Raw genomic sequence first — 14,183 nt, forward strand, 5'->3', positions numbered from 1 at the left:
ATGCACACAAACAATAGATTATGCATACTTGATACCGTTTTGTGTACTTCGCTTCAAGCTCCACAGTACTCATCTAGTCGTAGTAAACTGTTGACCCCCTGCCCCCTCTTAAAGGGACTGTACAGTACTGGTTGAGGTGGGGATTCATGTTTTGAACATTTCTAAGTGAGATAATGAGAAACCTCTCATGAAATATGAAAGAGCATATTTATTTTAAGAAGGATTCAACGTTTATTTGATGAAAATTGGTTTTGAAATGGCTGAGATATCAAAAAAGTGATAATAATAAAAGGCGACAGGCCACAACTTTACTAGGATCTCTTTGTTTCACCTTGTTTTTGGATATCTCAGCCATTTCAAAACCGATTTTCATCAAATAAACTTTTGATACCCTTTAGAATTGCATACTCTTTGACATCTCATAGAGTGGTTTCTGAATATCTCGCAAAACGTCAAAAGCTAAATCCTCACCTCGACCAGAACTGTACACACCTCTTGCTGTTATATCACAGAGGCTATTTCAAAATGAGAGCAATTCACTCTCACATCTTGGCTTTACACAGTGAAGATTTTTCACTTTGGTAAAAAATTTGTTAGAAGTTCTCACACATTGTTATGTGTTAGGCCAGGGCTAGTAGGCCCTTTTCATATCAGTAATATAAGTTGTGATAACTTGCAACTAGCGACTTAACTGTCAACCACACATCTCTGAACAGCTCTGATTGGCGACTGCCAAGTTGTGTTTTGCTCTCTGCTTGTCGTTCTGTCTGTCTGTCTGTCTGTCTGTCTATCTCTCTGTCTCTCTGTGTGTCACTCTCTCTCACTTGCAACCATTCATATTCATTTTTTTTTTCGATAAAAGCTTGATTAAAATCTGACTCTCTTGCTAGGACTCTCTTCAAACAGGGACCTTACGGTGGGAAGCCTGTCATCAAGCGAGTCCTCATCGTTACCCCAGGCAGCCTTGTCAAAGTGAGGAAACTACTAGCATGGTTTGCATGAATTCATAATAACAAGTATGGCATGTCTGAATCAGATAAATTTCTAGCATTAACGTGGCAGCTACCAAGACCACTCCCATTGTCTGCCGTGGTATATCAACCCTATCAAACTGTAAAATAAGAAGAAGAAGAAGAAGAAAAAAAAAAGGTTGAATCATTGCATTTAGTCTTGTGAGAGATACTGTAAAACGAGAAATTTTCGAGTGCATTTTAATTTCGCGAATTTCGCGAGCGCCAAAATTCGCAAAATTGAAATGCACGCGAAAGCTCTTGTCTACACTACATGCATTGAATACCAGTAGCAATTCGCGAAAATTTCATGCCACGAAAAAGGCTTTCGGCTCCAATTCGCGAAAATTTCATGCCGCGAATATTTCATGTTTTACAGTACCCAGAACTAACGAGTAGCTATCATGCTTGCTGATAAAGTGAAATGATATTTTGTTTCTCTGTGATGTCTGTGATTTTGATGACAACTCTTATAATTACTGGATTCATATCCACCAAGTCTTCAGAAAGCACATTTATATGGTTTTTATGAATATTCATTGTTAGTGCTTTATATGGGAGTACAAAGAATAAATCTTTTATGTGGGCCCAGTTTTGTTCATATATTGTTTGTTCCACTTGCAGAAGTTTCAACAGTCTCTTGATTTTATATTTCTAGAAAGCAATTCCCTATTATATTTCTCTTTCAAAAAGGCATCTTTTAAAAATATTTCTAAATTTTGCTGAATCTCCTTATGATATAACCAATTCCATCTAATATGTCTGTAAGTTGAGATATGCACTAAAATTCAGGGGTGACACAAAAACTTTTGAATTGGACAAACGGTGACAAATTTTGATAGTGGAACTACCTGAAACTAAGAAATTGTACAATTAAATGTTCTGATGCCAAAAGGAATACCCATCACGTTTACTTTGGAAGAAAGATGATAGATAGTGATGCATGCTGACAAGACAGAGATTTTCTCTTTTTTTTTATTGAATTGTACATATTGCTAGACGATGAAAATGATAATGAAATGGAATAATGATACAATTTTTCTAATTGAAAGCATCAAATAAAAAAAAAAGGAGACAAATAAAAAGCTGTGTCCTGAGGATGAAGGTCAAGATGCTGATAATGAGATGATAGTAGGTGAAAATGGTTTTAATAAATAAAGTGCACTGGTTGCATTGTGCTTGATGTTGTGGTGCACTGAGACCTGTCATGCATACACATGTATGAGCTTTCTGTTCAAGGTCTTAGAAATATACTGGCTCGTCAGAATTTCAGGAAGACAGTGAATAATTGTAATGCAAGGAAGACAATAGCAGTATACAAGAAAAACTAGTGAGGGTCGTGAACTTCCAGCTGGGAATTTGACCTGGATAGTATTAGTAATAGCTTGTTCTTGTTTTTTGTGGGTTTTTTGTTTTATTTTGTTTTTTTCTTTAAATGTATGTTAGAGTTGATAAGGCTATCAATTTCTTGCCCTTCATCCTCCATGCTAGAATTGGTGCAGAGAGTTCCGGAAATGGCTGGGCTCAGAGAGGATTTCAGTCTTTCCTGTCAGCAGTGAAAAGAAGGTGGAGGTATGCTCTAATAACTCTAACTTAAATTATACACTTTCATTTCAGCAGGATATACTATATCAATATTTTTTTTTGCGAAGAATACAATGCTCTCCTTCGTACTTATCTTACATCGGGGGGGGGGGGGGCATTTCATGAAGTGTTTTAGTAGGGTATTTTTCTGATAAACTGTTACAAGCTACTGAAATCCTTGCATCTGATTGGCTGAGGTAAGTTTGTCAGACAAAACGCTTCATGAAATCCCCCCCCCCCCCCCTCATTCAAGCATTAGAATTGTAATATGTATTGACATCTTTGCATATTTTGTACTGGCATGATGTATCATATACTTATTCAGGTGCATATTTGGTGGGGGGGGGGGTTCCTACCTTTAAATCATTTACTGTTTGATATGCTTCCACATAGCAAATTTGTCATATACTACCTGACCACAAATCATTTATCCTATCCTAGCACTTTATCATAAATCAGTTGAAATAGTTATTAAATTCTGAAATTAGGAGGCACTGAGAAGAAAGGGGTGAGAATGCTTCACAATGTATTGTATTAAAGGGAAATTTGAAACTACTGTCCAGAAGGTAATGAAAGAATGCTCAGAGGGCAAAATCAAGATTGAAAGCAATCACGTACTCCATGACCTTGTCACAAACAGAGATTGCGTAATGAGAAGCTACAACCAGATTAAAACAAGATGAGACAAATATTGTCATCTGCTATACCACACAGCTTTGGCTCATATGGCAACAGCCATAAACTTGAACATCCAGCCGAAAAGCAATCTTAGATACCAAAGCCCACCCACAGGGGAACCCGGGGGGGGGGGGGGGGGGGTTTATGGCGCATCATTATTACTTGATTTGTCATCAAGGTGAGGTTAGGAGTCATTACACATCTATAAAACCGTCACTCTGATTTGCGGGCATTTTCTCTTTGATTTATAATGTCTCCAAACAAAGACGGAAGCAGACACCTTGGTTAGTAAACTCTATGTAGCTAACAAACTTGACATGGTCATGTGTATGTGGGCAGCATACTTTTATGCACATGCTCCAATAAATATCCATTCAATTGTAATAGTTTGACTTGTCCTACACACATGCTAAAGCAACATGAAGTAGTACAAGAAGTATGCTTACAGTTTATAGTGTATGAGGCAAGAGAAATCTAATGTAGCATCATCAGACCGTGAGGGAAGCAGAAATTGTGGACCTTATTTCTATGATGTGTGAAAGTATGTTTACAGACAATCACAAACAAAGAAGAAAACAAATAATAGGATCATCTTTCTTAGTTCTGTTTCTCATGTGCTTAATCCCCATCTACTGTAAAAGTGGATATTTCTGTGCGACTCATTTTTCACGCTTGCTTGGGTAAGAAGAGTTTCTCTTGTTTTTAATTCTGTGGAATCAGGACAGTAACTACTGGAACATATTGCAAGCAAAAATATGTGCGTGCTTTTATTTTTGTGCTAGTTTCTAGTTGCGTGAAATGTGCGAAAATTTCAACCCCATGAAATTTCCACTTTTAGAGTATTCTGTAATAGGTATACATTTGTATTTTTCGTACATATGAATACTATATGCGCTGCAAATATTGATATATTTGCCATGTCCAGACCTCTCAACATTTTTAAATCTGGAGGAAAAAAATCTAAATTTTGACCATTCCCAGCTCTTGTTTCAATAGCATTTTCCTATATTTCTTGATAATTTTACCACACACTCCCAAGGGAACTGCTCTTTCTTTCCTATACTTTTGAGCCAAATCATCCCTATTTTTCCATCAGAAAGGTTGGAAGGTCTGCAAGTTGTCTCCACAGAGTATGCAACAGTTGCCAAAATGTATATATTTACATTTTGTGTGACTAATGGGTTTTGTGCAGATGCACACAGGAATATCTGTAAACTGACAAGCAGGTAGATACCAGAGAGTATAATTAAATAATTGACTAGCAAACTCATGTGTTGATCATTAAACTCTGTTAGTGGATTGTTCTTTTTTATGGACAAAAATGGTAAGTACTTGTACTTGTAGATCTCCTTCCTTAAAATCTTTTTCAGTAACGTAACTCTTGTAGATTACCGAAATGCCTTTAATGTATCTATTGCAAATCAAGGTCAGATATTTAGCCTTTCTTGGTCTTAACTCTTAATTATGACTCCAATAAACAACTGCCTTTGTGAATTACATCCCTGTGTGCACTGATATGATTGAGACGTCGGAAACTTATGAGATACCAAAGAATAAACAACAGTCAATCATACTTTGTAATGTTGTATTGGTATTGATGGTGCATTCATTCCATACCTCTGGTTTTATAGTTTGATTTAGTCCTTCCGTGTGCTTTAAAGGGACTGTACAGTACTTGTTGAGGTTAGGATTCAGGTCTATAACATTCCTGAGTGAGATAATGAGAAACCCCTTATGAAATATGAAAGAGCACGTAATTTTGAGAAGGATTCAACATTTATTTGATGAAAATTGGTTTTCAAAAGGCCGAGATATCCAAAAAAGTGATGATAATAATAAAAGGCGACAGGCTACGTCATTTATTAGGATCTCTTTGTTTCACCTTGTTTTGGGATATCTCGGTCATTTCAAAACCGATTTTCATCAAATAAACTTTTGATTCCCCCTAGAATTGCATGGTCTTTGACATTTCATAGAGTAGTTTCTGAATATCTCACAAAACATTAAAAACTAAATCCTCACCTCAACCAGAACTGTACAGTCCCTTTAACCCGATGAGGACGAGTCCCGAGTATACTGTAAAAGTGGAAATTTTCGCGCATTTTGCTCAACCAGAAACTAGCGCGAAAATAAAAGCACACAAATATTTTTGCTGCCTGTGTGTTCCAGTAGTTGATGTCTTGATTTCGCGGAATTAAAAACACGCGAAACTCTTCTTTCCCGGCCGAGCGCGAAAAATTAGTCGCATGAAAATATCCACTTTTACAGTACTCTGGCAGGTGTATATGGGAAATGTGTGTTGCAGCAAAATCAGTCCATCCTCAACGGGTTAATATTCTGATCAGCTCATTCATTGGTCTGCTTTCATATTTGATTATCACCAAACTGACTTTCGGTCATTTAATTTAAAGGATTTCATAATCCAACTCATCCCTGATGCACCACTGTGACCTGTGGCATCACCGCAAAGGAATGTGTTGCATCTTCAGGCGTTCACGCTGGCTTTGGCATCACAGAAAAAGTCCTGTGATGCTGCAGGGCCATGCAATGTGAATGCTTACCCCATCACAGCCAGATTTGGGGGGAATTAAATGATTACTTATAAGATGGCTTTATAGTAAATTACGACTGTGTGAAAAGAGAGAAGAGTTATGGCTAACCCTGCAGTGGTGTTAGATTCTGAGTGTGGGAATCAAAACAGCTGAAGGAAAGTGTTTGTGAATTTTTTTTTCTTCCTCACAGGAATTCAAGAAGAGCCCTCTATTTCCTGTCATGGTCATCAGCTACGAGATGCTGGTGCGCTATGCAGAGGATGTCCGACAGATAACCTTTGACCTCATTGTATGTGACGAGGGTCACAGGCTAAAGAACAGCACCATCAAGACAACTTCTGTAAGCTTGATCTCTGTGATATATCATTTGCTATCAAAGGTTCATACAAGCGTGCTCGGTTGAAGTTAGAGGAGTTTGTTCTTGATATATTTCTATCTCTTCCTTGTTCTTCAGCTTTCATATGTACAACTATACAATATATGTTGTTCTCTTTATGTGTCCCTCTGCACGTCAGAATGGGCCACTCGATTAATGGCACATTACGAATGCTGTGCCTAATTCGATTCATGCAAAATTGTTATGTGCATTCAGATATTAAAGTAAAAAAATCAATATGGTATTTTGGGAACTGAAATCAGATTAAACTAAGTTTGAATAACCCTTTCAGATTCGAGGGATTTTTTTTTTTTCATCATGTAATTTCAGAGAATAGACCTTCAAAACAAAGTTATTCAGAGGATTTTTTGTTTGTAGCTGGACAAATATAACAAAAAATGTGTTTATGTCAAAATCTGATGGAAATTATATTATTTTGTTCATGAATTTGCAGGTGCTTTCCTGTAAATCACCACTTTTCTCTAGTTCTGTGAGGACAAAAGACAGAATGACACATATTTTTTCCCATCTTTTGCAAGTTCAGTGGTAAAAATGATTGGAATTGACTGTAGTGTGACTCAATTCTTGTAAGCTGTCCAGACTTGATTTCACTTAAGGGAGTATATTGGCATGAGCTATTCAGTTGAGATTCATAGAATTTTAATGTAATGACAAACACTTGTGTTCATATGTATGTAAATATCATGTACATGTGTGATTGACAAATGTAAATATGCATGTGATGTTCATAGGAAAATACTGTAAAAGTGGAAATTTTCACGCATTTCACGCAACTAGAAGCTAGTGCGAAAATAAAAGCACGCGAATATTTTTGTGTGCCACATGTTCCAGTAGTTGATGTCTTGATTCCGCGGAATTAAAAACACACGAAATTCTTCTAACCTGGCCAAGCGCGAAAAATTAGTCGGCCAAAAATATCCACTTTTACAGTAGTCCAAATGCACGTGTTGTTGATTGTACTATTGCCACTCTCTTCTGTATCAAACTCCTAGCTGCTGTCAAGCCTTGCAGTACGTCGAAGGATTCTTCTCACTGGTACTCCCATACAGGTGAGAGAACTTTCAAGATGTACTCAGCTTTAAATGCTTTACATCGGTTTTAGAGAACACTGAATACTCTGCAGTGATTTCTGATTTTTTTTTTCACTGTCAGACAAAGGACAGGTTTATGCAGTTAAACCCACTGTGTGTATGTGGTGTTAATTGCATTTCTTCAGAGACCTCTTCATTAATTGATAAAGAAAAAAATGAGGATATAATGCAATGTCTATCCTCATATTCTTGAGCACAGGGAAGTTGTTTGGTCATCAGCAAGTCATCAAAAAGATTTCATATGTTGGCTTCCTTTTTTTCTGTCTTCCTTTTGTTTCTTTCTATTTGTCTGTTACGACCCAGAATGCCAGCCATACATAGCAAATTTTAATGCTGTGTCTCAATATGTTATGTTATTGCAAGGATTTATGTGCCTAAAACACTGATTGTTCTTTTGTACTCCAGCAGATATGCATATCTCACCAAATATCCGTACAAAACCTCAGCATACACAGATACACATGCAGAAAATTGAAAATAAAGTCTTTCATAAATAACGTCTTTCTTTCAAAATAAAGACTTTTTTATGTTGCAACTGTTGTGAACTTCTCTATGTATTTTCTGTCACACATACTATTATTTTTACTTACCTGAAACCATTCTTTCATAGTTTCATTCAGAATATTTTCTTATTTTGTTAATGTTTGATGATTTTCTTTTAAATCAAGTTCTGTCAATGAAAACAAGACCCATTGCATTTACAATAATGTAAATAGATTTGATTCCTTTTATGTACAGATAGATATGATATAGATGTATTTCATTACGCTTTGTTATGTGATGTGAATATTCTGATTTGTCTACCCTTTTTCTGTTTTTCTCCATTTTTCCCATGTTCCTACAGAATGATCTTCAAGAGTTCCATTCCATCGTTGAGTTCTGCAATCCAGGAGTATTTGGTAATCAACTATTTCCCTCAAGCAATCAGGAGTTAGATACACACCAGGCAACCTTGGGAACAGAGAATATACCGTAAAATCCTCGGACCTGTATGTTGTATGTATTTAACACAATGCTTATGCAAAGATAGTGGGTCCAGTACAGAATCTGTAGGGATTTCAGAATCGAGTAGGAAATGAGTTAAGGGACTGTAGAATATCAAAGTGCCAGTATGTTTCAGCACTCTCTGTGTATAATAGAAAATGAATATGTGATAAAACTTACCATGAAGAGACATTAGACATCTTTTCCTTTTTTAGTACAATATCTATTCAAGGTCTGTCCATTTTCAGGAAGACAAGACAGATTCTATGGCATGTTCTGCTGACTATATTATGCTATGATGTGTGACATACACTATTGATCTGTGTGCAAGAGAATTATAAAACCTTTGTACCAAATATTTGTAACATTCTCCCCCCCCCCCCCCCCCCCCCATCCTTGCTGTAAGAAGGCGACCGTGTAAATTGCTTTGTAGGGTTTATACAACTATAGTTTTGTTGTCAATGTCCGATGTGTTGTTGTCACTATACATTTCTCTGCCTATACACGGTAACATTTTTCTGAACCTATAATCATTTATAGGTTTTAGTGGAATGCATATTACAAGCTCTGCTCTGAGCTTCCCCTCCATTTTCAACATTTTCAACATTATTTAGTAAATATCCTGCATCTAGGCTTCACAATGTATTGCATGTTTATATTATATTTCGATATATGTAGAATATTATATTGCTTTTTATTGCATGATGTGTTTTGTACCCGTATACTCTGTGTTAAAAAAGAAAATTAATGAAATTAAATGAATAAAAACATAGCTCCCATAAGGGACTGTAAAAAAAAAAATGTTTCGCTGCTTTCCTGTGAGAAGTTGTATCATCATGGTATGTCAGTAACAGATGGTGATATTACAAATGTGGTTCATTACTGGAGTAGAAAGTGTTCCAGGGTACTCATGTTGAATGTCACAATAGACATTTGCACATTGGTCCTTGTCATTACAATAATTCAATCATTTCTCATCTTTCTCTCCATCTCCCTTCCTCTCACATCTGTCACCATCTTTCTCTCTCTCTCTCTCTTTCTACCTCATCTTTTACCCTCCCCACCCCCTTTCTCTCAATCTTTCTCCCTCTCTGTTTAAAGGCATAATTTACCATTTGCAGATGAAACAAAAACCCACCTTTGGTGCTTCAAAATAGTTCTTAAATGTGAGTTTGGGATAGAAACAATCAATGTAAAAATTTGAATCAGTATAATTAATGTTAGGTATTGTTAAATATACAGAATGTAAACAATAGTTATAATAAAAATGTTTCTAGACTAAACCGTCTACAGTTATGGTTTTGTGAGAAAAATGGTGATATTTCCTTAGATTTTAGGCTATCGTGAATTTTTTACATGGTAGGATGTTTTGTGATACAACTGTCCTACACATTTGCATCGAATGTGATGTCTTGAACACTTTTGAAATCACTGCTCCCAATGATGAACAGTACCTTTAATGCTTGCTTTTTCTCCCGTTCCCTCTTGTTGTTCCAACGATGCAGGCACAAGTGCATCATTCCACCGTGTCTACGAAGACCCCATCCTCCGAGGCAATCAGCCGCAAGCCTCCCAGGAGGAGAAGACGCTGGGACAGGCAAGAGCCAGCGAGGTACGTCGCCAAGATGACATTTTCTCATACTGCTCGAGTGTCCCGTCAAACACAAACCTATTCAGTTTTAAAATACTTGTCACTTATGTTGGCCATACTTGCTGGGGGGCTTCTAGAATATGAAGAAAGGGTGATTCAATGGGTTATGCAATGAGTTGGTTGCATTGCTATGTCAGTGCGTAACTCAAGTTAATACTATAAAAAGGGAAATTTTCAGGCAAGTAATTTTTTGCACACAGCCAGGTAAGATGAATATTGTGTGTTTTAATTCTGCCGGCTGTCACGACAAATGAGCGAACACTTTAAACAGCTCATCACTGCAACGGCAGTTAAGGGCTTTGGTAGAACATCATATGGTAGAAGGTAACTGGTTCTCATTATGACAGCGAATACATTGACGCTACAAGACTAGTGAAGGTGAAGAAACTTAAAGTAACATAACAGTTATACCCGTACAATATACCAACCTTGCGATGAAAGATGTGACATAATATTCAATTTAACAAGCAAAATTTTGCACATGCTTATTTTTACACTAGTTTCATGTCGCATGAAATTCATGAAAATTTCCCCCTTTTGCAGTATTGTTAAGCATACTTGAAGCCCCTCTGTTACAGCTGAAATATTTTCAGATTGTGTTCTATGAAGACACTTCCCTACATGCCAGAAATATGAAGGAAACAATTTCCCTACAAGTAATTGTTCTAGTACTGTAAAAGTGGACATTTTCATGCATTTCACACGACCAGAAACTAGCGCGAAAATAAAAGCATAAATGTGTGCAATTTTCAAAGAGCTGCATTATATTGACATTTTCAGTAAGTGTTGCAGAGTATTAGCACTCTTTCTTTTGAAATTTGAAAGAATTTTGCCATGTGTATACTGCCTGTAACCGTCGATATTGATCACTGGAGTATGTGCATAATGAGCATAGTCTGCTTGTGGTTATTTTTAATGAAATATGTCGATTCTTCTCCATGTTCCTCACCTTTTTTCTGCACATCATACTTTTGCAACCATCAGTTATCTAGGTTGACCAGTCTCTTTGTCTTGAGGAGAACTCAAGAAGTGAACAACAAGTATCTCCCACCCAAAGGTAAGTTGTTAGCTGAGAGAGTTCAGCACGTGATTTATTTGGAGCACTGTATATGCCATATATTTTGCAATATTTTTTTTGCAAATTGGGACTTGTAAAACAATTTCACAAGTGATTGAACATGCGATCGAGAACCACAGCGATGATTGAGAAATGAGCGTTATACCTTTTCAGAGGAAAAGTTAATGATTTCCCACCTTTGAGACGATGTATAGCACAATTGCGTTACCAGAGGCAATTATATTTGCAAGTTAATGTTCTGCAATTATTAGTCAACATGTGCAAACTCACAAAGATAAAAACACCCCAAACTCAGTAGCTAGAATATATTAATCACTCCTCCAGAGTCTTTATCCATTGACAACATAAATTTGTGATGAGCCTTTGGTTACAATTCCTTCCATATATTGATACGCATGGTTCTATAATTTGAAATATTAAAAAAAATAATAATTCCATAATTTCAATGTGTGTTTTGACTTTGCACAAAACTTCTTGACTGTAAAATCACTAATGAAGCTTCTCGTAAAAATGTATTTATCATTTTACAAGTTCCAGGAATAAAATATGTGCTTCAACACAATCAAGCCTGTCCAAGGTAGATTTCCCGAGTAGTGATTGATATATTGTATATAGCTGTTATTATCGCGAGGGTTTAATTTTTGCGAATTTCGTGAATCACAGTTGGATCGCGAATTTAACAACACGCAAAAATGTCTCCATGCGCTTTGTTGATAGAGCATTAACGTAAAGGTCGACGTCGATTCGCGAGAATGTCTCTGACCTCGTCATTCGCGAAAATATCTGTATGCGAAAATAACAGCGTAGACAGTATACAGATGGTCAGTGAAGACAGGTGGCAGCCATCTTGACCCAATGAGAAGGCAGTTAGATCCTGTTTAACTTTTCTGTCCTGATGCCAGTAGCCATAAATATAATTACCACATCAAATTTGCGTGGACTGACTCTGTGCTTATAATATTATGTCCTTCCATTTTCCTTTTTTCTTTTCCATAATATTGATTCCATCCCATCTTCTCACATTCCTTCTACCCTGCCTCCAATCCAAGTGGAGATGGTGATATTCTGCAGACCCTCCCCACTGCAGCTCCTCCTCTATCGCCAGCTCCTGGGCTCCAGGCTGGTCCGATCCTGCCTCCTTCGGGGCTACTCCATATCGTCCGGGGCGGGCTCCCCGCACCTTGTGTGCATCGGGGCCCTGAAGAAGCTTTGCAATGATCCCAGCTTGCTGTATGCAGCCAGCAGGGAGGTTTACGAAGAGCTCAGGGAAAAGGAAGGAGACCCAAGAGGCTGGCTCCTGGATGACAGTGAGGAAGAGGTAGCTACCATGCTAAGAAGACATTTTTTTGTTTTTTTTAAAGAACTGTAGTTTGCTTGATATGACCTCTTTTTACTATTTCATTGTATTGGTGTAATAATCTTCTTATTTATTGTAAAGATGTAATATTCCTTTCTGTAGTCGTTATAAAGGTGTTAATTTCAATTTTGTGCTTTTTTAATGCTTCATTCTCTCTGTGCTCCTTTTATCATTTGATATTTTAATGTTTAAATTGCAATATGTGTATGATTTGTTTTCAAGGGTACATTCTATTTTAACAAGCCTCTGGCTTTCTCAGAACTGTACCTGCTACATTTTGTAAACATTTTATATCGAAACGATTTTTATTACTGAATAAATGTATGAATTGAATTGATTTGAATTGAAGTACTTCATTGTATTAATATAGTGATCTTTTACGTAGTGTATTGGTATAATACTGCTGGTGTCATCAGCTGTGAATAATTGCCTATGTATGCTATGGCACGACCACTTGTTTCACACTGTGAGGATATTTAAACCTTTTTAGCTCCGTCAAGTTTAAACACTGTTGAAATTGCGTGCAAAGAAATTTCCAGTGATTTCAAGTGAACAGCCTCTGTTTGTATTGATACCATTGCAGAAGGAGGATGCATTTCATTAGGCTTTTTCCATAAAGTGTGAAGTGATGTCAAATGAATTTGGTACACAATTGTATGCTCATCATGTGATAAGTAAAAAATTGTAGGGTTGGATTCCTCTGTAAGGGGCAGAATGCATGGGGCATACATGTACTAAACAATTATCTAGCATTGTACTGAATGTGTAGTGAGATATCACTTGTATGTATGCATTTCATTTGTGCATACTGTATATGCCACATATTTCATTATAGAGGATTTTATTTTTGCGAATTTAGCGAGTTTGATGCTATTCGCAAATTCAACAACAAGCAAAAGTATTAACTCTGTGATGTGCGCGCATACATTTTTAAACAAATTTAATACAAATTTAACCACTCGCGAATTTGTCAGGAAGTCCCGATTCGCAAAAAATTAGACACGCTAAATATGACATATACAGTACTTTGACCAACTATTTCTGATGTGCCAAATGACAAACTATGGCTACAGTGCCCACAATAGCAAGGTTTGAGAATGACTCTGTACTGTAACGTTAATCCATGACTCAACTAGTTTTGATGTTTCCCTCCACCCTTCCCCGTCAGGTTTCCCTGTACGATGGTCTCTTCCCGCTGTATCCAGAGGACTACAGCGAAGGGAGGCCCTTGGTGGAACACTGTGGCAAGCTATGGACTCTATCCCGAATGCTGGGAGCCCTGCACGCAGATCCAGCCAACAGGGAGAGAATAGTGATCGTCTCTAACTACACCCAGGTAACCATCTGTGGTTTGTAAGGATGCTGTGTGAGAGTGAATGGATGTGAGCATGGAAAGGATGGGGCAGTGTTTTGATGAATACGTTTATAGCTATTGTATGGACCAACTTGGTTAGGGTGCTGGTTTTTGTCGTAATTTCTAACTGGGGGGCTTCAAGTTTGCTCAACAAAAGATAATTTGTGCACTGACATAGCAATGTGCCTGGCTCATTGCATAACCCATTGAAAGTGCTTTAATGTTCTTCCTTAGAAGCCCCCCAGTTATGGCTGCCATAAGTTTCAGTGCTCTGAAGTCAGATTCATCTATAGCTAGCTAGCTAGCTAGATAGATAGCTAGATAGCTAGATAGCTAGATAGATAGATAGATAGATGGATGGATGGGTAGATGGATGGATGGATGGATAGATGCAATGTAGATGAAAAGGTAGATAGATAGATAGATAGATAGATAGATAGATAGATA

The 14,183-nt window shown here is 37.2% G+C and overlaps 1 protein-coding gene across 1 annotated transcript in view; it reads left to right on the plus strand.

The window, feature by feature from the left end:
• The window catches only part of LOC139708801 (DNA repair and recombination protein RAD54B-like), a 291,148-nt gene that overhangs the window by 271,024 nt on the left and 5,941 nt on the right, over nucleotides 1-14,183 (plus strand). The window contains exons 8-16 of the mRNA XM_071620750.1: nucleotides 891-972; nucleotides 2,502-2,582; nucleotides 6,015-6,164; nucleotides 7,214-7,270; nucleotides 8,157-8,211; nucleotides 9,802-9,908; nucleotides 10,932-11,004; nucleotides 12,075-12,343; nucleotides 13,551-13,718. Coding sequence (XP_071476851.1) covers nucleotides 891-972; nucleotides 2,502-2,582; nucleotides 6,015-6,164; nucleotides 7,214-7,270; nucleotides 8,157-8,211; nucleotides 9,802-9,908; nucleotides 10,932-11,004; nucleotides 12,075-12,343; nucleotides 13,551-13,718 — 1,042 coding nt within the window. The remainder of the gene's footprint in view (nucleotides 1-890; nucleotides 973-2,501; nucleotides 2,583-6,014; nucleotides 6,165-7,213; nucleotides 7,271-8,156; nucleotides 8,212-9,801; nucleotides 9,909-10,931; nucleotides 11,005-12,074; nucleotides 12,344-13,550; nucleotides 13,719-14,183) is intronic.

This window comes from Diadema antillarum, unplaced genomic scaffold (assembly GCF_040938485.1).
Source record: "Diadema antillarum isolate AM-2024a unplaced genomic scaffold, OU_Dant_1.0 seq00001373_RagTag, whole genome shotgun sequence".
Classification (NCBI taxonomy): domain Eukaryota; kingdom Metazoa; phylum Echinodermata; class Echinoidea; order Diadematoida; family Diadematidae; genus Diadema; species Diadema antillarum.